This window comes from Calonectris borealis, chromosome 17, assembly GCF_964195595.1.
Source record: "Calonectris borealis chromosome 17, bCalBor7.hap1.2, whole genome shotgun sequence".
NCBI classification, from domain to species: domain Eukaryota; kingdom Metazoa; phylum Chordata; class Aves; order Procellariiformes; family Procellariidae; genus Calonectris; species Calonectris borealis.
Window position 1 is genome coordinate 8,124,522 of NC_134328.1, and position 26,605 is coordinate 8,151,126.

The following is a 26,605-nucleotide window of genomic DNA, read 5'->3' on the forward strand; positions in this document are numbered from 1 at the left end:
TCCCTGGAGGCACCTTTGGGCTTTGATGTCACCCCAAATCGGTGCAGGCTTGCTACAACTGGGGCTTTCTTGTTCCAGTCTCTGAAATAGCAGGGATTTGGGCTTCGAGACAGGTGATGCCCAAGCAGGCAAGTAGAGGGATGGGCAGGAGCTCTGATCGCTGGGGCGGGCTGGCAGGAGAGCAGAGCAGCGCTGGCAGGGCAGGTCTGCAGCGGGGCTGCTGCGCTGCCTGGGTAGGTGCGGGGGGTTCCTCGCCTGGTGCCTTTATTTGGGGGATGTTCTCTGGCACGGCTGCCTGCTCCCTGCCAGGTTCTCTACCCCACCGGAGGCAGAGGTAGGACTTTACACCCACTCTTGGGGTGCGACGTGCCCACAGTAGATCCATCCTTCCTGCCCCCGGGCAGCAGGACTCTCATGCAAGATGTTTGGCCCTTCCTGGCCTCAGCCCGTCCCTGTCCCAGTTGCGGGCAGGGAAGGGACAGTGACGGAGCCAGGAGCACAGCCCTGGGCTGCGCAGCCTGGGGCACGCAGGCAGGGAGGATGGTGCAGGTGCTGCTGGGCTGGCACGAGGGGCTGGTTTGCGAGACCTTCACCTGGGTGCTCCCCAGGGCCCTTCGGGGTGTGTGGCATCTCGCAGGCAGGAGGGCAGCGGGGTGGAGAGCCTCCCACCACCAAAATGCCCTGGCTGCAGTTCCCCCCAGCAGCTCCATTGCTTTGCACCAGTGGCCCCAAATCTGGACCAGCTTGGTCTAAACAGAAAGGGGGAGGAGGGGGAGAGAAAGCAAGCTGTGAGCGTATAAAACAGGCTTAAAAATGAGGCTTTCACCGGCTTCTCAGCTCCTCAGTGGCATCATTTCATGCTGATCCCACCAGCTCAGCCCCTTTGTTGCTGTGTCCCACCTCCCCCCACCCTCACCAAGGCTTGGGTCAGCCCGAGGCTTGGGTGTGCTGTGGTGCCCTTGCCATCAGAGCTGTGCAGCAGACAGAGATCTCTCGCCCTTTCCGTGTTGAACCTGGGACACCCTCTGAGTGGCCACGACAGAGCCGGCACCTCTCACCCTCCTTCCACTCTCATGGAAAGAAGCGGCTCTTCAATTCCTGCACAAGTAAGAGCCCGCATGGCATCGCCCCAGTGAAACCCACCTCTTCCGGAGCTGGAAGCGGGAGAACAACCACAATCCGGAGGCTGAGCCAGCCTTGCACTCTCCCTCTGGGTTCAGTGTGGTGCTGCCAGTGCTCGGTGGCTCCGTGCTGGTGCCGCAGAGCCCGCTATGCAACGGTGCAAAGCCCAGCAGAGGCACCGGGGCTGGCGGCGTGATGTCTGCTCCGCGGAGCCTGTCTCAGGCGGAGGATGGAGCTGGTAATGAGCTGACGGCGCAGAAAGCAGGGCACCTGCGCGCGTTTATTGCTGCTTTTGTGCGGCCCGAGCTGCTAGGCAGCGCTGCTGGGAGCTCAGTTGCTTAGTGACTGCCTGAGCCCCATCCTGCTTTTGGAAGCTGGTGATGGTCTGAGGGTGGGAGATGCTGTTCGCCCCCAGGTGCCATGCTGGGCTGGGCTGTCCTGACCTCCCAGACACTTGCACTGGTGGAGAAATCCTCCTCCTCCTCCTCCCTCCACCACTGCTCCCCCAGGGGCTGTCGCTGGGGCTGGTGGGTGTCTGGGGGGGGAGCTGTCCTGCCCCTCGGTCCTGCCCTGATGACCTGCAGAGGGATTTGGAGGCATGAGAAAACGTTAAGAAACTCTCAGTGAGCGGAGACTTTGCGATCCCTCGTAATTCCCATGGGAAAAGAGCTTGCGGCAGCTCCCTGGGGAACACTGCCTGTTCTCGCCGCCTCCTTCCGCAGACCCCCCTAGCAGGGGTCACACCAGAGCCCCCAGACACTCCCCACCCGAGGGCTCGCAGCTCGAGGCCGTCCAGGAGCAGGCAGCAGCTGCACATCCAGTAACACCCATGGCTCTCCGTCCCTGAGGGTCCCCAGGTTCCCCCTGGGCCAGGGGTAGGTTTTTCTGCCAGCAGCATCTTCACCTCCAGGGTTTCAAAATCAACCTTGAAAGGCCAGTGTTGACCATGAAGGGTCTTGGGAAGAAAACAGCAGGAGCAGAAGGCTTCTGTTTGGGGTAGTGAGCAGAGTACAAGCCGGGAGCAAGCTTAGCTCTGTGCCTGGGGATGCCCACGGCCAAATTACATCAGGAAATGGCACAGAGAAATGCAGGTTTGAAGCTGGGCTTGATTCAGAGAGGGCCCTTCCACAGAGAGCACTGGGAAGGAGCCTGGGACAGCGCTGGGACACACCAGCCTGAGCTGCTCTCATTCCCTCTAGGCACAAGGAGAAGGGATGGGCCAGCTGAAATCTTAGGTTGAAGATAATGGAGGTGGCAACAGAGAGGGCAGAGGCACCCCACAAAAAACCTCCCACACACCGTAGGAAAAAAAAAAGGTTTTATTATCACCATTATCAACGTTTTCATTAGCTTAACACTGAATTGTAAATCACTCAATCATTACATATTGTCTGAATAAAACCCACAGACAGGAAAAAAGTACAGCAGAATCCTCTCCCGACTACAGACGAGCGGCCGGCGGCACACCAGCGCTGCCGGGACGGCGTCCCACCTTCCACCCAAGGCAGCCCACGCACCTCGCAAGCAACACGCCACGGCGGCAAGCAGGCTGCCCGGCTCCATTGCCTGTGTTCCCTCTGGCTCCACGGAGATTACATCTCACCGGATGATGTTAAAAAGCTCCAAAAAGTTTTGGAGAGGGTTACAGAGGCCAAAAAGAGCAGATCAGCTGCCCCCACTCCTACGGAAAGGCAAGAGGAGAGGTAGCAACCGTGTAGTGCCCCTGCGAAGCTATTGGTTTTCGTGGAGCAATTAATGAAGTAAAAAGGTTTAACCCCGTGAAAGCAGATTTCCTTACCGTGGCCAGGTCCCTGGGCAGTGGGGGTACAAGGCAGAGCGCCGGCAGGCTGGTGCTGGGGAGGCGAGAGCATGGATGTGCCGGGGGTAGTGGCTCCATCCCCGAGCAGAGGCCAGCTCTGCAGCACCGCCCCGGGGCTCCCCACGGGCAGCGAGGGATGGATGCTTCAGTGCAAAGAGATGCTGCGGGCAGCCTCAGTCCCCTCGGGTTGGAATAAGGCCTCGTTTCGAGAGGGAAGGGAGAACCCATGTAGGGAGCAGCGGGAGCAGGGGAAAGCAAAGGGAACCTGGAGGAAAGCTCGCTGGGAGCTCCCCTTCTCCCTGGCCAGCACAGAGGCAGCTCCCCTCCCTGTCCCTGCCTTCTCCTGGCCATCTTTATGGCACGTCACGCCTGCGTGGGCTGCAGAGCTCCTGCAGAAGACCCCTAGCTCCTACCAAGGATGGGAAAGGAAGGACCCCCTGTGGTCTGAATTCAGGACTGCCACAAAACGTGGGCAGGACGCTGGCATCCCAGGTGGGTGGCAGGCCATGGCAGTGCTGCGTGAGGGGGTCTCGGGTGAGGCACTGCATCTCCAGGATGCCCTTTCTACCTGGCGCAGGGAGCAGCCTGCAGCTCGCAGGAGGAAGGCAAGCCCAGCGTGGTGAGGCTGGGGGAATGTGCCTTAGATTCACTCTCCAAACCTCGCTCTTCCTTGCTCCAAACAAAGCCAAAATCAGCTCCAGGTCGAGGAGATGGAATCACCAAAGCAGAGACCAGTGAGCAGCACTGGGTAAGGAGCAACAGCCCCAAAGAAAAAACTGCTGCAGGATTTAAAGCTCCAGGCTGGTGTTCAGTGGGATTTGGAGCCCCGGCGGGCAGCTATCCCAATCTGTGGTGCCCAAGCAACTACAAAAACCTAGCTCCTGGAAAGCTTGTGGGCATGGCTTCAGCAGAAGGTGTGCCTTGATTCTTCCCTTGGGTTGCTTCTGGCCCCATCGCTGCTCAGCGAGCGGAGCTCACTGCTGCCCACGCGCTGCGTGTGCCCACACGGCCTCTCTGCAAGACAAAGCCCTTTCCTTCCCACGCAGGGGGGTCTCAAGCCCACGCGAGGTGCCCAGCGTGCAGTGTAAATGCAAAGGCTGTCTACTGACCCGGCAGAGTGGGCTTCAACAATATAGCTTTGGTTGCCATTTTCGCTACTGGAAAGTCATGAAGGGAAAATCGTTAGGTCGTAGCCTCTGTTTGCTGGTGCTCTGTAAAGGGCTGGTGCTGGCTCCTTCTCAGTTTCAGCTGCTAAAGTGCAAAGAACCAAGTGCTACAAGAAACTCTTTCCAGTTCCTCTCCTCCACCAGGATGAGAGCAGCTACCACAGCGAAGGGAGGGCAGAAGGGTGTCCACACCACGAGAAGAGCTGGAGGTTCCCCAGAGCGAGGGGGATGCTGCTGTCGTGGGCGAGCAGCTGGGGCTAGGGATGGACGTGCAGCTGCTGGGTCACTGGGACGTTGGCCACTGAGCAGAGCGGAGTCTGGCAGTGTGAGTTTAAGACCCGTTAGCCACATTTTGAGAATATCTAATCACTTGCTCCCCGGGGAATTACCACGTTCAAAGAGGCACGCTGGAAAGCCCGGCAGACCGTCAGATACACGCAGGGCGCAGCAGGAGCGCAGCTTTGGGTCTCTGCCATGCTGGGTTTCACGAATGTCCCACAGACTTGGCTGCTGGGTCTCGCGTGGGTAAAGGGCTCGTACAAGGGAATGAGACACTATCGCACGACCAGCCAGCCCCTTCAGAGGGACTTCATCTCCCTAAGGGAACCTGGCGTTTTCCAAAGCGTTACTGTGCGCTGTGTGCCTGCATACATTCGTACAGACACACACGTATGGACGTCCACAAACATACGCGCCTTGGCAGGTGTGCAGTGGGGTAAACATAAAAAGGCTTTCACTGATCATCCTCTTTTCTAAATGTTTGGCTCAAATTTGGTAGCTGCAATTTCATTTTAGATGCTCGCTCTAGGTCTCAGTATGCCCTGAACTTCTCTACTGACAGCATTTTGCATTTACACAGCTCTTTTTCTTCTTGAAGCATTTCACAAAAAAAGGTGAATTATTTCATCATTCATTGGGGCTCCCAGCATCACTGGGCCAGTGACCTGCTGCCTGCATGGCCAGCAGACTGGCAATCTGGAGAACAACATGAAGATTTTCCCTAAGGGAAATGCTGCGAGAAATCCACAGGCAATGAACTGGGATGCTGGTTTGAAGCTGTTTTATTTTATGCACTGCATCAATGATAGAGCTGACTTAAAATCCAATATCCTGATCTTGCCACTTTGGAAAAATCTTTAGATGAGCCCAGCATTATCTAACTTCTGAAGAATGGCACAGAACAGCCTGTTCCCGTTTTACACATTAGTCCCCCGTGATCCTCTGTGAAGGTGCAATCTCTCTGCCTTGGGTGGAATTTTCTAACGAAATGGACAAATACCATCTATGAAATGGACAAAATAACCCACAAAGCCTTTAAAGAAGAGCAGCTCAATCTGCTGCTCTGAAAAAAACCTCCCTTTAGCTTGCCCCTGGTATCTCGAGGAAAATAGGCAGCTGTCAGGCAGAACTCACGTGGCCCCAGAGTGCAAAGGCTTTTTTGCTTTATCAGGGCTACAGTGGCAGTGGGAACCATTCTCATTGAGTTACAAATACCAGATAGCCTAAGAAAAACAGGGAGATTGAAACAGTCATGAAGTTTATATTGAAACTATTTTCTACCTCTGTAGTATGAAGTCACCTACAGCTGTTTCATTCTTCACCTAAGAGAGATTTCATGTTGATGGGCACATATACTCACAGAGAAGTCTATAGGATGAATATATCTCACAAGGCAACAGCCCAGTCTTCGTTTTTTACAATCAAAGTTAATATGGATCTTTTTCAAAAGTGATGTCATTGAGATAGAAGACAATTATAAACTGTATCAACAATATGTACTACAGCCTGCAAGTCACAATCTGTGCACACCAAATGGAATATATTATTGCTTGTTAGCCTATTAGACTTTCTTTATAAAAAGATTTTTATACAGAGTACAGGATTATGACAAAACTAGCTAAGTAGTTTTCATCTGGAAAATACAACATCAATTCTTTCAACAAAGGCTTGAATAGTAGCTGAGAGTTAATGAACGATAACGAATATTTACTAATAATTTTATGGCCAGTTTGAACAGAATTTCTTATAGGACTCTTTTCTGGTGTTTATTTACATATGCCTCTTTTCTTTTGGAAAAAAGTTGATAAAATATAACAAGGAACATAGAAATCAGAAGAATGAGTAAACTTCATACCAAGAACATTAAACATTTTTGAAAACACTGAATTATGTTATCTGTTAAAAAACATACATCATTTTGTCTTTAAAGAAAAATATTTTTCCTGTTTTAAAATATTACCAACAGCATGTAATAAACTAACTTAAAATGAGTTTCATAAAAAAGTTGTCTTGCTGTCTAAACATTACTAAACATGCTTAGGTTGAGATTCTGTTAACTACCTCAACATCTTAAAAATAGCTCCTTTACAGGAACTTGTGATATTCATATTCCAGAAGACCTGCAAATTTAGAACAGTACATTGATAAAGGATCCGGTAGCTAGAAACAATAAATATATATTTTCATTCAAAGCAAATAATTCTGCAATGTTCTTTGAAACAATCCATGGCCAAGAAGTGGGGATGTACTTGGCTAAACAATAAAGTCATCTGGCCCTTACTCTGCCCGTGGACACGAACGCCCGCGCACAGTGCAAAAGGGATGCTCCAGCCTGCCCACGTGGCTTCGGCTGCAGGATGAGGACCCACGGACTGAACTGCAGAGTGAGGACCTTGTGTTGGCCCTGTGGCATCCCAGCTGTGTTGGGGCTAAGGGAAAGCAACAGCGGGAGACTGGGAAAAAATCACATTTTTTGCCTGAACAAACCAGGAGTAACCACGGTCACGGCTGCTTTTTGCTCAGACCACAAAGCCGCGTGTGAGGCATGGTTTCAGTGCTCTGCTCTCCCTGTGTGCAGGGGATTCCCACTGGGGAGAGATCATTCTGCTCTCAGGGGTGCTCTCAGCATCAGGATTTCTTTGTTTTCCACGGTAATAGTGATGCAGATAACATTTAGGGACCGGCTCTCCATTTTTTTTTTAGCAAGCAATCCTCCCATTACTATTAAAATGTAGTATTTTATGCACAAGGAACAGGGAATCAACCCTGAGCTGGGCAGGTATTTATCTCTCCTCAATCTCATCCCTCATCATTGCTCACAGACCAAAAATACTATGCTGCCTTTTTTGTTTTTAAGTCTCTTGCTCTTCCTCTCTCTCCCCCTCCCTGACTATAACTAACAGCTAGACTCAGACACAGGAAAAAGCTCAGTCAGGACTTGCAAAGGGAACCAAAGTTTAGTTTTCAGCTGCTCATCACTCTAGCAAACTGCTAATTTTTACACGACCACACTGGTAATCCCAACTGTCATATCACATCACCTTAGACAGAAACTGGCAAGTCAAATTTTGCGGAGAAAAAAAAAGGTTAGGCTTTATAAAAATAAGCTATTCCAAGCCTGAGACTTGCCTTGGATGCTATACTGGGAGTCTTTAAATTGATAGATAACTAGAAGACTTCTTTTTTAACTATAATACACCACGGTCAGCGCAGGAATCACGGGTATGAGTGAAGCACGAATTTAGACTGCGGGGTACCGTGCAACTCTCCCGGCCTCACTCTGCATCCCGTGGGCGCTCTCGGAAGGGCTCCTGTGAGTCTGCTTCACGAAGGACGATCATCTGCGCTTGCCAGTTCATGTGACTTTGCTGTGAGTGGCAGCCAGGGGTTGCAACGTTCGCTTACTGGGGAGAAACAGGACTTGGAAGTGAGTAGAAACAAAAGCAAGAACCACTGGACTACAATCAACCATGTAAAAAATGCAGAAGAAAACAGGACAGAGCAGACTGTTAAAACTGCCTCCAAATTTCAGAATCTGAGACGTTAACATAAATAACACAAGTAGAAGTGTAACTTTTTTTTTTTTTTTTACCCTGACAGTGACCTTTTAGCATGATTAAAAACATACGGAAGATAGTCCTCAGTGTTAAGCAGTCCTATTGTAACTAAACTGATCATCATTGAGCTTGCAGAGCTTTTGGAGGGGTAGGATATAGAGACACGTCGCATTTGCCAGGCATACAGGAACTGAGCTTTTCAACAGACAGTCATTAAACAAAGTTTTCTGGGGGAATATTTTTGGCATATATAGTCTCCTACTCCCCATTAAAGACTGCAGAAATGTTGCATTCATCTTATTGGACACAGGAAAACCATGATTAACTAGCTATTACTGGTAGATAATGTCCAACCTAAGTACCAATATAAAGTTTTCGGCATAACTTAAGACAGAAGCCCTGTTACTCAGCTGCCAGGTCTGGCATGTACCTGGAGCTCCCCACAGTCCTTTTAAAGACATAGTTATTAAAAGATTCAGTGCTACAAACCACTAAATCTACCTAACCTATTCTAGTTCATACACATATTGTACAATATTGCCTAGTACTCACTACATACCAAGAGGAAAAGATGCTGACTTGGAATTACAGTAAATGTGCTTTTTTTAAAAAATAAAAGTAAAAGTCAGAGCCACAACATAGTTTGACCAGCATGCAACAAACTTTCTTCAGCTAATATATAGAAATTGTCTAATACGATTAGAAAAAATAATTAGTGAGAGGCCAGAGACGTATTTGATCAAGGAAATTAAGAGATTTATCTGAAATGTTGAGGCTTTTGCCACTGAAGACTCAAAAAACTATTCATTCTATGTCCCTTATCCTCCTTCCCTCTCCTTTATATTATATGATGTTTACAGAGATTATTGTAAGGCCTATTATTTTTGCATCTATCCTGTAATTTATCTCAAAATAATTTAAAATGCCATAGACAAGCTAGGACCAAAAACAACTGCTTTTACCATCCACTCAACACTCATGCTTTTATTCTAACAAAGCTGAGGTCCACATGCAGAAATAAATGTTCAGTATGCCTCTACGACAGGTCAAGAATCTGCTCATTCCTACACGTGACATGGGACCTTCACTTTTAAATCACAAACTAAAACATCTCCAAAAGCTTATTCTGAGACAGCAGTCATCAAATCCTCATTAGGAACTAAAACAAAACCTAGCCAAAACAGGTCTACCAACAGAAAATCTTTGGAGATTCTCTGTGATTTTGGATAATAAGGTTTTAATTGTCTGAAGTATCTAGCGCACTTACTCCAGCACGTGACTCTGCTGACCACAGCTGCTGCAGCTCAGCGGCTCAGAGAACGTGCTTTACTGGCTTAATCTACAAGACTCATTTACAGTTAGCGATGCACTTTAACAAAATGTACATGCTGTGACCACCGCGTCTTCATATTCCTCACCCACCACCTCTCCATACTTTAGGGATTGCATCTCCTCTTTCAGGACGCTTGACAATGTCTGCGTACTACTGAGACTGCCTAAAGCACCTTTCTCTCCACAAGGAAGGTTACGTGCTCCCCAGCACCTTCTTGTCAGATGACAAACTGAGGTTTCTTTCTTCTGCACCCCAGAAACCTCAATCTCCTCTCCCGTGGCAGAATAAAACAGTCCTGTTTCAGGTCAGTCCATAGCACAACAGGAAGGGCAGCATCTCCAGCAGATACGTACCAGTACAAAGGAGATGGAAGAAAAGCAGGAGATAGAAGACATCGTGACTGAAGGACGCACAGCAACAAGTAAGGGAGTCAGTAAATTGCAGAACGTTGTATCTGACAATTCAAAACATATCTCAAGCTGCAAGTCTGATGTTCAGCTCCCACTCTGGTAGTTTTTTTCTGAGCAAAATTGCAGTTAATTAGCCTGCTAAACTCGAACTCTGTTCAAACTGTCTGGTCTAAGTAGGCGCTACTTATTCTCCCACCAAGTACGCTTCATCAGCAGTGTTAGACAAGGAATGCAGTAAAGACACTTGCTGGTAATTTGGCACAGTTTGAAAACACAGCGACCACAGTGTTACAGTTAACGTGACTCAGTGATGTGGAACCGATTCTAAAGAGAGTTGCAGGTTTCTTTCTTTTTCTTCCTTTCAAGAAGAAAGACCTTACAAAAAACCTAATGCTTCCTCTGAAACTTTCTGCTCCTGCTCTTTTTAGGTCAGATATCAGCCTCTGAATTTTTCAAGTACTTTCTCATGAATCCGTATTAGAAATTTCTAAGACGCACAGTTAAGAAAAATACCTTCCTTACTCCCCCCAAATGCTTTCAAATGCTGCAACTTTCCAGGGTTAATACTGATCTGAAACAAGGGTCCAAGAATGACAGCGAGAGAAGTGAAACAAGAGGTGTACGTCTAATTTGACAACTAGGACTCATGCCCCACGGCACCTCCTCCTCGGAGGGAGAGGGCACAGCGCCCTCCCCCTCGTCTTCTGTCTAAGGTCACTGGTTTATCCTCCTCTTCCAGCTCCACAAGAACTGATTGAACATGCATTGCGCTTGAGGTCAGAGTTCCAGCAAACAAAACCTTGACAGCATGTTTAAAAAACAAAAGCAGTTCCCCCTTCCTTACTCACTAAGACCTGTCACAGCAGGGTCCCACTGTGCTCTCCAGGGAAAGCTGTGAGGACTGACGCAGGAGCGGGCCTGTAGTGGGATCTACCATCGAGGAGGTTGGGAAGAGCTTGTACCAGCCAATTGCTAAAGTTGACAAATCCAGTTCTTCCAGAAGGACCCTGGCGACTCCCATGAAGTGCTTGCGCTCCATGCGTCCATAGTTTCCCCAGACTATCACCTTAGGAACAAAAGGGGGGAGCACAGTTAATCCTCCAACTTGCACACTTGCTTGGGAAGCACAAGTCTGATCAATCCTTCCTTCTACTCATCCAACTTCCCGGGACTTTACCACAGTCTGAGAAGAGCAGAAGGGTTTACACCACTACCAACAGGTGACACGAAGCTCTGGCTGATGATTTGGCATTTTTTTTTCAAGCACAGTTTTACAAATCCTAATGTTATCAGACTTTCCCCCCCTCCTCCCCCCATGGAAAAGAGGTGAATGCGCGTGTGGATGAGACACCATCCCTGGAGCTGCAGCTCCAACACCTGCACGTAAAACCTGGCCCTGGCACAGCAACGGGCCTTGGACACAACAAAAGGTGGCCTCTGGGAAAAGGGCAAGAAGGGCTCCTGATCTGGAAAAATACATGGACAAAAAAAAGGTGGGCGATAGCTTGGGTCAAGAGCCAACAGTCTGAGGAAAAGAGCATGTCTTAACTTCCGCACTCGGAGCTCGTGACACAGGGCAGATGGTGACGAGGCACGGCTACTCACCTGGAGAAAGGGCAGGAGCCGAGTGCTGGCAAGCGGGACCGGTGACGTAAGGGCGCACATGGAGTGGCATGCAGGGGAAGCAGAACAGGCTGCCGAGAAAGGCTTGCAGACGCAGAGGGAGGTCTAATGAAAGTGAGCTGGCAGACGAGCAGGGAAAGCTGAATCACACTTACAACACGATGGAGACCAGGGGGTGGAACAACAGATGTAGTGAGGGTCATGGGCTTAGGCATGCTGGAGGTCTGCACATGACCAAGAGGCCCTATGCGGCTCAAGACAAAGGTGATGACTGACTCCAGAGCGAGTCCATGTTCTGAAGAGGAGAGGATGAGTACGATGAGTTATGATGTGACTAGTGATCTCTGGCTAATCCTGACAGCTTCTTTCCCTAGGCTCCGAATAAGCAGAACATTACAATTTTCTGTAAAATTAGGTAGGAGAGACAACGAATGTCAATTAAAAGACAAAAATTAATACTCTAGGTCAGCATGAGATGGAGCAAGCCACTGCAGAAAGTTGGTTTGGTGGCAAGGCCACTGGCAGAGAGCCAAGCTCCTCATCTTACTCTCTTGGAATAAGTGTTTTTCCTAGCAGCAAGGCAGCAGGTAAGGAAACCAATGCAAGGCAAGAGCAGACCAAGCCAGGTCCCACCCGTTTTCAGTCAAAAATGTGCAGTCATGTTCCAACAGGGGAAAATGCTTCTAATCAAGGTAAATGAGGAAGAGTTCACTAATGAGAAGGATCCAAGGGTTAGCTGGCAATTCGTACGCCAGTGGAGGTAAGCAATAGACACTCACGGATTAATTACGTCAGTATTACCAGTGGATTTTAGCCAGGCTTTATTGGATGGCAATGATTTAGGTATGAATTAACAATGCAAATCACTCTCTGCTCTGGAAACATTGGTGCAGAATTGAAAATATGAGTATGGCAGAAAATGTATGGCAGTAAAAGAAAAGAGGTAGGAAAAGGTAGGATATGTGATTGGGTGATGGCCAAAGCAGAGTGCTCTGAATACATATAAACCTACGCTGCAAGAGTGTTTAGCATCTATAGGTACTACCTATCTCCTAACTGGGCGGGAAAAAAAGAATTAAAAAAATAAAAATCCACCTTTTCCTGGTAGGCACACATGTTACCTGGCAGGTGTCAAATAATAATCAGTTTGAGTATGAAAAAAAGGTTTTCCTTTCCATTTGTTACGTTCAGATTGAGTGCATTTGGTTCAATGAAAACACTGGCTTTTTCTCGCCCATGTTAATTATCTAGGTCCCTTGCCAGACTACCTTCCAGCAGAGGTGGAAAAGAGAGATAGGCAGACCTGAGACTTGCTTGTCTTACCTGTAATACTTTGCCCTGGGGGCTTTCAGCAAACAGTAACACCTGATTGTACAAAGGGTCTAATGATTTGCGAGCCACTTTTGTCTTCTTTTTTGCAATGCACACGCCATTCTCTAGCAGGTAAGCTTTGATGTAAGCAGCTGGAAAAAATAAATATGGTCAAATAGGAAAAAATCTTCATGCTTACTTTAGAAAAGACAGAGTGCCATCTCTCAGGTATTTCTAAAGAAGGCATCTACAGCAGTGAAAAGATTTGCTCAACCAGCCTTATTTTCAATACCACATACAGTCTGCTTATTCCTGCAGAAGCCAAGCAGAATTAAAATTTTTCCTATTCACAAGCATCGCAGGAGGCTGGGGCTCAGTGAATTACTTCAGGAGGTCAAAGCATACTACCTGGCAGTGTTTTGGAGCCGGGTTTTGGTGTCAGTCCTCGAGCCTGAATGATATCCACTTCTAGCTGCCCGTTTCGCTCTTGCAAGCCAATTTCCACATCCCCTAAACCAAAATGTCAAAATAGACAGAAGACTTTCAAAACAATACATCTGTGGGCTACTAAAATATTAAAAAAAAAAAAAAGAATCTTCATGTCACGCCTGCTACAAGCTGTAACAAACTGTAGGCCCCAAGTGCCTGATCTCCTCCTGCGTTACTCTGGGGCAGCTCTGCAGTGATTCAAGCCCACATTTTCGAAAGCAACCTCTAATGTCAGCCCTCTACCATGGCTTTGGTGACTCAGTCTCGTGCTCTTCAGTGGCAACTAGCCTCTCATCGCTCCCAAACTGAAGCACCTAGAATTGCAGGCTGCTTTGGAAAATGCAATTATGGTGGACCATAAGAAAATCTTTACAGGGCCTTAGAGAGACAAAAAACCATGAAGATACACAGGATGCATTTTCAGGATTTTAACTGTGTTTTACTTAGTCTATGGCTTTCAGATCTGACGGAGGAAAGCAAAAAGCTGGTGCTTTCCTAGTAATACCGCATTCGCAGCCATCAGCAAAACCTTCCAGCCAAACTTACTTCATTTAACAGAGAAACGGAGCAGGGGAGTGGTAGATCAGCAGATGCTGGACACATTATTAGGTGGCTTGTAGGAGCGGTCTGTTCAAGATTAAATTAAAGCCACCTAACATCTTTGTGTTCCTTACCCATTGAGGTGGTGGCCAAGGTCTGACGCCCAACAAATTGTGCAGGGCCCATGCTGCCCAGGAAGTCACTAAACTGCCCAGCAGATGCCAGATGGACTCCACTGAAATTCAAGCTGCAAAAGAAATTGATGTTGGCAAGTGGTTAATTTGCATTTTAAAGCAACCCAGTAACTAAAGAACCAGATTTAATATATCTTTGAAATTAATGACAGAAGGTAGGGGGGTTGGACTAGCTGACCTTTAAAGATCCCTTCCAACCCAAAATATTCTACAATTCTAAGCCTTTTTCCCTTGCAAAACTCGCTGATTTCCAGGCAGTTTAGTTACATGGAATCCATTTAAAATCCCTTTCCTCACACAAAAAAACCCCAATCCTGTAATGGTTGCAGTCATCAGTTGGTTAATACTTGTTTATCTATAACTAATTGTCTGTAAGGGAAAATCTCTGCCATCTCAGGTTCATATGCAGCCTGTCAATTCCTCTAGGTAGCATTATAATCTAAGAAGCTCCTGGCATATCTTACAGGATCTCTCTTGTTAGCTGTCCCTTCCCAATCCTCATTTCTGGGGAGGAAATAATGCATCTAGAGCAGCAGTTAGAAGTGAGACGAGGGGTCCTGGCATCAATTGAGTCCCTTGGGACTCAATTCCCTATTTATTTCTCACACACGCACAGAGCAATGGATCTCCTTCTTGACCAGAGGACCCCGTTTCCTACTGCTCAACACCAGAAGCACCCATCGCATCCACCGTGTGGTTTTCATACCTGCTTTCACGACCCGGCCTGAAGTGATCATGGAGAGGAACTGGTGCAAGGCTAAAGGGTCAACACCCTCAAGCACCAGCAACGCCTCTGCCGCAGTCACTGCTGCAAGACAAAAGCTGTCAGGGGGACACAGCCCCCAAATCTATTCACCAGGCACCTGAGGCTGGTCTATGGCATGGCTACAGCTGCTGGTCACTGCACTGGACATGGATGAGGCAACGCAAAAGGGTCAAACTCTGTGGTACACTGATACAAATCAAGGTTTACCCAGCTGTACCCTGATTTACGCAGCTGTATCACAGGTTGTGGGAAAACTTGCTGCCCCACTTGCTGCGAATGGTTAAGGAGGAGGCTTGAGGCCATCATTCGACACTGACTTTTGTCCTACAGGCGTCTGCCAAACAGAAACACAGCAGCTGAAACACACGTCAGGAGCTTTGTGCCAGGGTACCCACGCTGCCGCGCTGGGTTTTGCACTCTGCCTCCGGGGAAGCTGCTGCACACTGAAGTCAGGCACAATTACGAACCTCCTGCACTTTTCCAAATGTCCTTGGCAGGGGACAATTTCCCACGTCATGACACAGCTCCCTGCTGCCCCAAATTCGTTTCTTAGAAAGGATGCCGTGAGGAGGCTGCATATTCAGTACAAGCAAAGCCGGAAAGGAACCCTGTCTGCGGGGCGGGCTGGGGACCGCAGGCTCTCACGCAGCCTGAGTCAGCCACAAAGATTCATTGATTCCCCCCTGCAAGCCAGTTACATTTAAAAGACATTAAAAAAAAAGGAATTTTTTTTAAAATCCTATTCAGCCAGAAGGTGTTAATTTCAGGTTGGGATTTCAGCTCTCATTAGCTATTTGCAGACCTAGTCTCAGCCCCACGGGAATATTTATTTATCTCTACGAGGAATGAGGAAGCCAGCACACACACTTCAGCATCTTGCCGTGCATGGCACTGAAGAGGACGTGTCACTAGCACATGCCCTCATGACTGGTTCACGGGCTGGCTCAGCTCACTGTGACAGGGGCACTGAATCAAATGGCCAGACTTTTCCACGGAGCACTGCACCTCCCCTCTGTGCTGGCCCGGCTCTTTGAGAAACCCCGTTATCACTGCGACACAGGGAGCTGCTGAGCCTTCAGCATGGAAAAACCTGCCCTTGAGCTCTCTACAAATGTCACCTTTGTGAAAAGGGACGAGGGAGGAGGCTGCCTTGGCATCCTTGAAGACAGGCTGGGGAGAGGCTCCGCACGGGGTGGATTTTCCCTGGTTTGGTGTTTTCTCACCCTGCACCCACTGTTTGCACAAACACTCCAGGTGATATTTTGAGATACAACAGAAACAGTGCGATTTATAATTGGCATTAATTGCAGAGAAGGCTTAAGTTTTTTCTCGGTTTTCAGCGTCACCAACTCCTCAGATGCACACGGCGCATCCCCAGTGCCACCATCCATCCCGGGGCAGAGGCAGCGCGGGGCCGCACTCTGCTCCCTGTGGGTGCACAACTCCTGCCCATCACCCAGCTGGCATCTGCCGGCCCCGATGGGACAGACCTCTCCGGTGAGCAGCGCCCCGAGCACAGGACCAGGGCAGAGATGCTGGATGCCGAGGACAGACTGTGCACAGTCAGAGACATCCCCAGGGCTGGTAAATCTGCAGGGACAGGGACATGTGATGGGGAAAGCAGGGGAAGGGGGAGCCCGGAGCCAGATGGGCTTTATCAGGCTTATGATTTGCCCATACAAGGAGGGAAGAAGTGAGTCCTGGTGCACACAAGGACCAGCGAGACTCCTCGAGCCTGCTGGCTCAGGCATTTTGAGCTGCCCATAGAGACTCAAAAAAGGATGAAAACTAGTGCTTAGAGGACCCAAAATAGTTCAAGAAAAAGGAGACCTGACAGAGAAAGATATAAGATTCAGCAGGAGATGAATGGACCATCAGCCAGAAGGTAAATGTTTTCTTTATTTCTTCAACTCAAGGAAGATAAATGGGCAGAGCTCGGGTCTCACTCCTACCCTGGGGAGTATGTGACCCGAACGAGCACGTAAATAAAAAGCTGGCACGACAACTCACAGCCGTTCAGGGAAATGTTCACTGCTATGCTCAAAACAGATGCTTGTGCTCATTAACAAGATGCCTGGGATCGGGACAGAGGAGCGGAAAGCCAGGACTGAGCGAAGCCTAGCACTGCGAGAGCCTGCAGCACACCCAGAACCAGGTCTCGGAGAGATCCCCTCTGGGGTGAAGTCTGGCCGCGTTACTGCAGTGGGGACACAAAGCTGGGAGAAGACCATCCACAGAAACGCCACTTGCTGCAGGACAGCAAAGAAGAGAGACCCTTCTGGCCCCTGAATACTCAAAATAATTCAAGAAACCTGCTATAGGAAACCACTTCCCCTTACCTGCTGGGGAGAGAATCATGTCAAAGTATTTGTCTGTGCTGGAGAGAAACCACCCCTGCTCTCACACACCAGCTCACCCCTCCTTTGGGCAACGCTGCTAGCAAAGGCTCTGCCCAGCAGCTGGGGCAGCTCAGGAGAAAATAAAAGCACCTGCTAATGGAGCAGCCGATGCTGCAGCCTACATCAATGATATGGAGCAAAATAGCAGGAGAGCATGAAGAACGGCGTTAAAAAGCACAAGAACAAGAGCTGTTGGGCTAAAGGTGAACCAACGGCAACTGGAAGTGTTTACAGCAAAGCAAACGTTGCTGTTATCTCCAGACAGATTCAGAAGTCAGAGGGCTCGGGACGACCTTGAAACAATAAATGCTCCTCAGTCCAAATTACCACGAGAGGGCAGGACGTTGCTGCAGGGACACCAGGGCTGTGCCACAAGCATGGACCCTTGCAAGGAGATCAGTGGAGCTGCTGCTCGAATGAAGCTGCTGCTGCTTTGTAGCACCAAGGCTGATCTTGAGAGGAACGGCAAAAGTCCCCTTAAAAACACAGGCCAAGGTCAAAACTCCTGCAGTTTGGATAACAGCCTCAGTTAATAGGTTTACTAGCACTATATGAAACCCAATATTAAGTTAGACAGTTAATGTTCCCCTTTGTTGTTATATTTGACTGGAAAGGAAAGACATAGGGAATTAATTCTTTAATAGATTATGCCATTAGCTGGTGGGACTCGCTGCTACGTTGCACAGAGGCTGACCTTTTGCAGTGCTGCTTTATCAGACATTAGAAGCAGCAGCTCTAAATCAGGCTCCTTGGCTTTGACCAATTCCTGGACATATATTTGGGTATCGCCAATAACCCTGGAATGGAAACAATTTCTGTCTGGAAAAATCGTAAGCTACCTCCAAGAAAGCCATTGCTTCTCCCTCGAGAGGAGAGGGAAGGGGAAAATAAAACTGCAGAAATTTAGTATGAATGTGAATTAAAACCAGCAGGAACCATTTAGCTGCATCGGCTAAATTTAGGATGCTCAAATCCAGCTCAGTGAGCTCTGTCTGTCAAGTGCTTGGAGAGAAGCTGGGATGCCGAAGTGAGGGGGCTGCGTATGGTGTGATTCTGAAAACGGTGGGACAGACCTTCCCCATTCACTCACTTGCTTTTCCTGCAGCTGAAGCAGGGAGGAAAAGAGCTCCAGCGACCACCGTGACTTCTTTCAGGTCTTTAAATGCAGCCCTGGTGCTCCCAAGAGCCCTCCCCTGCCGCTCTGCTTCATGCTGCATGCTCAGCAGACTTTTCCTGCCTGACCTCTGAAGAAACCGAGCTGTTTCCCACCTGCCCTTGATTCAGCAACCAGCTCTCCAGCTGAACCACCACATGCTGGATGCGCTGGCAGGGAGCCGTGGTCCTGAAGGGATCTGCCGTAGGTGACAGTGGCAGCTCCTTCTTGGGTGACAGCCAGCAGATGGGTTTCACATGCACTGGAGTGACCCTGGAAAGCCCTTCCTCTCCCATTGCCAAACATGCATCTCTCCCTTATGGAGAGAAATTGCTACAACCTGGTTATCACCAATACGAGATGTCTTTTGTTTTATTGCAATCTAAAAAGAAGTGCTAAAAATAGCTGGAGGAATAAAGTGGGAGCATTTCGCAGCTGACTTGCAAATAGCAACTGTCATAACCAGCAGTGCCCTGGGGACTGGGGCTGCAGCAGGACCATCTTGTGCTGACAAACAGCCACACACAGAGAAGATTAACAGGTGACACTTGTCAGCCTTTTGTCTAAAGGGCACAAATCCTCCACTGAGCAAGGGCAGCACAGCCTTTTGAACAGGAAAGAGAAATTAATTATCTATTCTCCGGCCCTTTGCTTTCACTAATCATGATTCATGGTTTCTGCTTTGCCACAGCTGAATGAGAATGAGTTTAATGAAGTTAAAAGTTATGAGATTTGCTGTGGGATTGGTTTTAAATTGACCTGAAGGCACAGAGAGAGTATAGGGACGTCAGTGACACCTCCAGGATGTCAAGGACAAATGAAGGACATTTTGCTGGAGGACCCCCAGAACATAGCCCTTGGCTGTAGGTAAGGAAGCAGAGCAGGGGCAGTAGGACGATACTCTGGAGGCTACGGATCCTGGGGTCTCCGAGCCCACCAACACGAAGTAGCATCAGCAGAAACCTGCTCAAACATTAATTTTGCTTGCACAGGTACCAGTTCCACCCCAAGGCTCAGCACAGGCTGCAAAACCCATTTCAGACACATGGGTAAAATAGTCATTTCTAAGCCCAAGCTGTCCCTGGCTCACCAGCCAGTTAGCCTGGATGCCTCCATGCCATGCTGAAGGCACCGCAGCATGGACACAGCTTAGGACAGCAGACAACTGCTCTCGTTGCAGTCGTTTGGACACCCGCGAGAGGGAGACAAGACCACGCAGACACCAGCCTGCGAGGCCACAGCTGGCAGGCAGAGCCCTGAGCCCAGCCCGGCAGCTCCAGGCAGCTGCAAGCAATGCCCGTATGCAATCCCCATGCAGAACGTGTACCTAATTACCATTCCCGACTTTATGAGAAAGGTGACTGCATAAACAACTGATTTCTTTTGTGACACGTTTATATGCAGAATAAAACTGTGTGTTCACTCAGTCTTAGGAACCCTGTGCTCAAACTGGGGCTGAGATTGCCTTGATGTTCTTTTTAAACGCAACATTCATAATCCTGATTATTTAGGGAATCTGTGCAGCAATCTCTGAAGACTGTGCTCCTGCATTGCATGCTGTAGGTCAGGGCATATGATATCTGTCCTCTGTACAGTAATTTAAGAGTGGCTTAAAGGCTCTTTGCCAGCTGCTTGCTTCTCTGCTCTTTCAAGGTAGCAGCATTTCCTGACCTACCCACTGCAAAGCATCATGCAGTTGGTTCCTTCACGGCAAGGCTGCTGCTCTTCATATATATTCGGATGGAGAACTAGCTTTTCAAAGCTTGCTTGTAAACTGATGAGGATTTGAATGCCTAGATGGACAATGCTGATTTCAATAAGAAATGGTATAAAGAAAATTCAGAGCACCTGTGCTGATCCCTCTCCTACCACGTATGTGGCTCTGCTCAGCCTCTTCCGCACTCCCACCCGTCGTTTGCTGCACATTAGCATGCAGAGCGTGTAACGGCACAGACACATTTAGGGAAAATGTATCATTAATTTCTTTTCCTGTCCATGCGGAGTTTGTCTGACCTCTTTTCTAAATCTATTTTTAAATTGCTTCTGGGACTCTGTATGCCAGGTATACCATTATGCTGCTGCAAGCGTCTGCAGAATCAGCTTGTCAAAACCTTGCAAAACTCACAGGAAATATAGTAAGAAGGCATCTCCACAGGTCCCTCAGTCCACACCCAGGTCCCAAGGCCAGAGAGCAGCCTTATTTATATCATTCGTGACAGCTGCTTGTCCAACCATTTCTTAAAATCCCTCCCTAGAGAATTTATTCCTGTGCTTTGCTTTATTTTTTCCTTCCAAATCTTTTTCCAGTCCTTCCTCTTTGAACATCAGCCCTCAACACCATTCATGAGTTACCAGTTCAAAGCACAGACCAGTCTATTTCCTTTCTTTTGCCCGTGATGCGGTACTTTTTAATTCTATCTTACAAGACTTTGGGACTGGTCGCAATTGTACCAACTTGTAATGGCCACACACGGGCTGCTATGTCTGTGCAGAAGAAATGCAGAGCGAGGTATTCATCTCCTGCTCCCTTCACAGGCTGGGTGTAACACCCTTTTGCTGAGGAGCTCTGTCAAGAAGAGGGGTATTCTGAGACGACTTTGTGCGTCCCTCCCTTGGACCAAATCGCCATTACTGCCTCTCTATTACACTTGCACATCTTGTCATTTGGAGCTGCACGGCTCCACTGCTGTGGGTTCAGCCAGGTGGAGCAGTGGTGAAGCCACATAGCTTCAACACAGCCACCCCCTGGCACACCCAGAGAACAGCTATTTTCAGAAGATAACATTTTGTCTTGTGCTTTTAATGGATTTATTCACACAACCGCCTATTTGCCATCAACTCAAGCCTTTAGAAGCGATACTCTCTTAAGGAGGTGCTCCACTGTGTCTAGTATGTACGTGGGATGTGTTTGGGCCCAGCGTTCAGAAATTATTGTTCTGTTCTCGTAAATATTTTCTAAAAGACTTTTTTTTTTGTCCTCTTAGCACACAAAGTTGCAATTAATAAGCAAGTTGCCTAAACACAGCCATGCAACTGAATGGTTTGACTTGCACAGCTGAACTAACAAATTTGCTATACGTCTACATCTAATGCATAGCTAAGTTCTCCTGCTCTGTCTTTAAAAAACAGGGACAGCAACACATACTTCCTTCATCCAGAAGAAAGGGAGGGGGGAAGTCTCCTCTGAGACTGATAACATATTTGACAGTTATTTTATTTGAGCATAAAAAAACCCATCAGAACTCCAATTTCAGGGAGCAGCAATGTACTGTGTAACAATCACACCCATCCATATTGCATGTTAAGGTCTTTCAAATTGCATCTTACACGCAGAAGCCAAGTAGATATCTATCAGCTAAGGAGGAAGGCAGAACTGGTTAATTTAACATCTACTGCCCTTATCTTTAAAATATTTATGGTGCACATGAGGAATTATTAATGCAATACACATCTGACTACATTGTCAGGGCATTGGGGACACAGCCCCTTACCCTGTCAAAGTTGATGTGAATGCTGCAGGAGCCTTCACGTTGGCTGGAAAAGTTTCCTATGAGCATGTATCCCCGCAGGACCCAAACCCAGCCTAACCCCACCGACCGCCCACCTCTCCTCTGCCAGGCAATATCCCTGTCTCTGCCTTTCAACAAGCTCTGCTTCTCTCCTGGCCACTCCACTTTCTGTAACATTTTTAGCACTGTGACATGCTGTCTTATGTGCTGTAACACACTGTACTCTGCTCGTGTATCCGATTCCTTCTGCTGTATGAATTCTGCCACCTAAACGGAGCTATAAAAACTATGCAGTGAATTATGTACAAAGACCTCCCCCATTCCCTTCTCCACCTTACCAGGCTAGCTCCATTTTTAGCAATCACAAGTCATCTCAGACGCACTGAATAAAAGATAGCTACCTGCCTTCAGAGAGCAATTTTGCCTGTTCCCAAGAGGTTGCTGAAGGTGGGATTCACTGTATTTACTGCTGTAACTACAGCTCTCAAGGTCGCATCCTCTCTGAGCTGTGCTGGTCAAGCTTAACAGCACAACATGTGCTGTTGCTGAACAGGCTGACTAATTTCTTGGTGTATGACAGAAACAATCTCCATGCCTTTCCCGGTTTCCATCTCGAAAGGCTTTGATTTCTTATAGCCTGACCTGTATTAACAACACATTTCATTACATTTTTTAAAAGGACTTGGATAAAAGGAGACCCCTAAAGATAATCTGCTATAAAAGAGTCTAGAAGTCCCCTGGCTTTGGATACTGAAAGAGAGACATTGAGTGAATAGCTACGACATGAATCTCCTGAATGATGCGTTTAGGAATCAAGTCTTTTGGTAATTCTCGAAGGACAATGGATAATTTTTGGTGAAGGAAAGTGAATTTTCACATGGCCATATGGTCACAAGCCAGGCCAGTATTTTCTCCAGCTTCCTTTTAGTTACTGCTCCATAGTGAAGCAGAGAAGGGCAGGTAGCTCTCCTAGCCCAAGTCCCAGCATTGGTTCACATCAGCCCTGTATGCACAGAAGGGAGAACTGGTACAAGCCATAGCTTGCAGAAACAGCACGAGACAGAACAGAGCCGAGAGGCGCGAGATGCCCGTGCCGGTGGCACGCCTGCCGGGCTGCATTCTGCCTCCAGCCCTCGTCACAACGGTGGCTTCAGGCAGGGCTCAGGCTGGTGCTGCCCTCACGTTGGGAAAAGAGAGATGATATGGCTAACAAGATGCTTCCTTGCTGGACAGGCAGACTCATCTCAGATAATACAAGAACAATCCTCTAAGTCTTTGCTAGTCATGACCTGCTGTGCTTTTCTAAGATAAAAATCACCTTAGCTCTCCATAACTTAATCACCTCAGCAGTAGCCAGCAAGAACAAAAAAGCTGACGAGTACCACTTATTAGGGACTATGGCAGCTAGCAGTCTTTTGTTCTAGGTCCATTTTTGTCTTTCTGCTCCATTTTCAGAAAGAAAAGTGGTTGGCAGGAATAAGTTACACATAAGTCCAGAATCCATTGCTTTCTGAATGTTGTACATGGTCTCGTGCAGCTGCAGCAAAACCCAGCCAAAACAAGATGTAGGTTGTGCAAGAGCCAGGATGGAGCTGGAGATCTCTGTTGAATCTCAGGGGTTTGTTTGTGAGCTATTTCTATATTAGGAGTTTTATCCTTGCAGTAATCTTGGTGCCCTGAGACTACCCGGTAGGCACTTGCTACAGTGGGTAACTGTCCTCTGATGCAAATTTTTAAGTACACATAGAAGAAACTACCCACTGCTGTACAGATTTGTAACCAGTACTAAGATCGGTCTGGATGAATTATGAATGGCAACATCTGTGTGTGCGAAAGCACAACCAACCCGTCAGCAGCAGACCTGTCCTCTGACGACAGGAGGAGGACAACAAGGTTAGAGAGCACACCACTTCCATAGCCTGTCTGAAGGCAGACTATAGCCATAAAGATTCCCCAAACAAGGAAACAAAAAGGTAGCAGCACTGCTTAAGATCTATGCAAGCCGAAAAAAGCAAGACCCTGAGGTGAAAGATCACCCCATAATAACAGGTAAGTCCTAGAAAGTGTAAAAACCAATCCAAGAGTCAATCTGTTGTGAAGAACAACTCAGAAGACACAGCAGAGGCTTGACAGATGGTGTCCCTGGTCCTCCCTGCAGCACACAGCCGAGCCTGGCTACAGCACCGGGATGCACGAGGCTTGGCGCCTGCACAGGGCGGTGAGAGCGCGAGTGAGTGAAATGTAGAAAATCTAGAAGCGTGAATGACTGAAAACAGTTTTGTTTAGAATAAGTATCACCTTTCCCTTCTATGAGGTCTCACGTTGAGTTTTACTATATTAATTTCCTACACTGGTGCACAACCTCTGTACACCAGTAAAAAGCTGGTAATATAGCTGGGGGACTTTTTGTACGGCAAAAAAATAAATGGAGCAGTGTGTTGACATTGTCAGCACTTACTGGCATGCGCACGAGCTTAAATTCCAGGAGACACATCCTTTAGACCAGCTAATCTTCAGTACACTTCATCTTCAGGTAAAACCCTAAAGGGAATATTTTCTTGAAGGAGGGCCTAGCATATCTGAGGAGAAGTACACCCCTACGTAATAAGCCTCTCCATAAAAAACACCCTGGATTTCATGCACTCTGGTGTTCACACGAAAAGCACCGTTGCTCAAAATCATGCACTACAGAAAATTCTTCAACTGCGATGCTTTGCACTGGCACTGAGCAGCTGTAGCTAGTTGCACCCAGCTCGCCACAACAAGCATGAAAGCAGTCAATCAGCATCACTTTAAAAGCACATTTGTATGACTGAGAGCAGATATTTTAAGACCTTCAGCAGCAAAGTTTCACCAAATCTTTGATCATTTCAGTGTGCCACTTTTGGAAGCTGTCCTTTTAGTCTTTAAATTGAAAAGGATTATAAAAACATACAGAACTTGGGAAAAACTCTTGGAAGATGAGGTTTTGAATCCATTTTCTTCCCTGTGTGAACATACCGAAGAGATGCCTGGTAGGAAGAACTAGAGCAACCTCGTCTTGCTGAAAACCAGGTTTTTGACAGTCACCGGTGAAAACTGTCTCTGACCTAGGAGTATCTGCATCAGTCAGAAACCCAGCCTTAAAAAGAAAATAAATTTGCCACAGCTAACACAGTCATAGGAATCTTCATTTTGCCTCCCTGGGAACACAGCTACAGCAAACGAGAGAGGTCAAGAGAAATCTGATTTAGGAGAATACATTTCTGTCCCTCAAAGCTATTCCCCAAACAATTGCTTTCTTTGCTGCAGGAAAAGAAAGCAGAGAAGCTGCCCTCCCACCATGTTTCAAGAGAATAGAGCCCTCTTAGCTCTTTGTACTCTCAGCCCTGTTTGCTTATCACTTGCAGCTCAGACAGACAGCTGCAATTCCCACCGGCTTTCCAGAGGAGATCTATTATCCCACCCAGGAACAAAGCATCCAGGAACCACTTAATCACACTTTTCAGAGAAGTAAGAGGAGAAACCGTCCCATCCCTGGCAGAGGGGCTGGCAAGGATGTTCTGGCAGTGTTCGAGGTTGGAATACCAAATGTTAGACTTGTTCTAATAAAGACATTTGGACTGCGAGACAAAATTTTTTCTTTCTTTGCTGAGCTGATAGCTAGATGCCGCCTGCCTTCAGGGTAAAACAGCACTTGTATGGGTGAAATATTTTGTTGGCAGAAATATTCTCTCTCCAGGAAAGCACAATCAAAGCAGGCAGCATATGCAATGATAGGACACAGACCTTTCAGAGAATTATACCCCATCCCAGGAGGGTAAGCTATGTAAATAGAAAAAGGAAAGAATTCTACTCTGCACGAAAGCAGATTCTTGCCCTGCATTGCCAAGAGACTAAACTTAATCACTAATCCTCTGTATCTCGTAGCGGAGGCAGAACTCCAAGCCACAGGACTGTGGTGGTGTAGCAGGAATATTTCCCCAGAGACAGCAGCTCAGAGAAGAGGTAAAGTACATCACAGCTTTGGAGTGACAAGATTGCTATCGCAGCCTGTGCCTCATTACTATTTCCAGCCTTCAGCACAGATCTATGATGCCTTTCCAGGATTAGCCTACTTCTAAAGCTAAAGAAAGTCTCTCTTAATTTACAGCCTGTTACTTATTTAACACCAGAATCACATTAATTGAGAGCGCCTTTGGGCTATCCCAGCATTTTAGCAGTATGGTGTACTTGGAATACCACATAGGACTAGAGAGCGTACAGAGCGATGCCAAGCGCGGTACTTGGCTTAAACAGAGCATGTTTTTGGTATACAAGCATTTTGGCCTCATACCTCGAAGCACAGACTCTGATAGTATATTTTTTAAATACTGGGGGTTTTTTGCCTCCCAAGATTCCCATGAATGGTCATCTTAATAAAATGATGATAATCTCTGTATATGGCTTCAAATAATGGAAACACAAAAACGAGAATTGGAGACAAGTCAGCCCCCAAAGTTCTGGCCTAAGGATCCCCTGCTTTGCATTCTGGTATAAAGCCCAAGTGCAGCAAAGTGTGTTACAACTTTTCTTGGGGTCAAAACCATTTCTAAAATACATTCCTTTAGGACACTGTAACTCAGATGAAACAAAAGAAAGCTTGTTACCAGAAGTATACACAGGCTTCTAAATATGTATTTTGATATCAGAATGATATCAGAATGATTATTTTGCTACTTGCATCCTTTTCATCACCTTGGCACTTTTTTTCCCCCCAAACCAAAAGGCTGCCTTGAAATAGGGAAGATGGACAGCTATCGTGCAACATTAAAGACCACTTGCTTATAATTTATTACCAGTAATGAGCCTCAGCTCATTATTAGAATTATTCTTCTAAAGGCAAAGCGGTTAAAAGTAATAGATATCTGCTTCAGCTTAGAATAATGAGGACACTAAAAAAAGTATATAAACAGC

At 47.5% G+C, this 26,605-nt stretch overlaps 1 protein-coding gene across 1 annotated transcript in view; it reads right to left on the minus strand.

Moving 5' to 3' along the window:
• Positions 1 to 2,423: 2,423 nt before the first annotated feature.
• RIMS4 (regulating synaptic membrane exocytosis 4) overlaps positions 2,424 to 26,605 on the minus strand; it is a 60,370-nt gene continuing 36,188 nt past the window's right edge. Inside the window, exons 3-6 of the mRNA XM_075166446.1 lie at positions 13,784 to 13,896; positions 13,029 to 13,130; positions 12,633 to 12,772; positions 2,424 to 10,752 (exon numbers count right to left, since the gene is read on the minus strand). Of these exons, the coding sequence (XP_075022547.1) occupies positions 10,534 to 10,752; positions 12,633 to 12,772; positions 13,029 to 13,130; positions 13,784 to 13,896 (574 nt within the window). The 3' untranslated portion in view covers positions 2,424 to 10,533. The remainder of the gene's footprint in view (positions 10,753 to 12,632; positions 12,773 to 13,028; positions 13,131 to 13,783; positions 13,897 to 26,605) is intronic.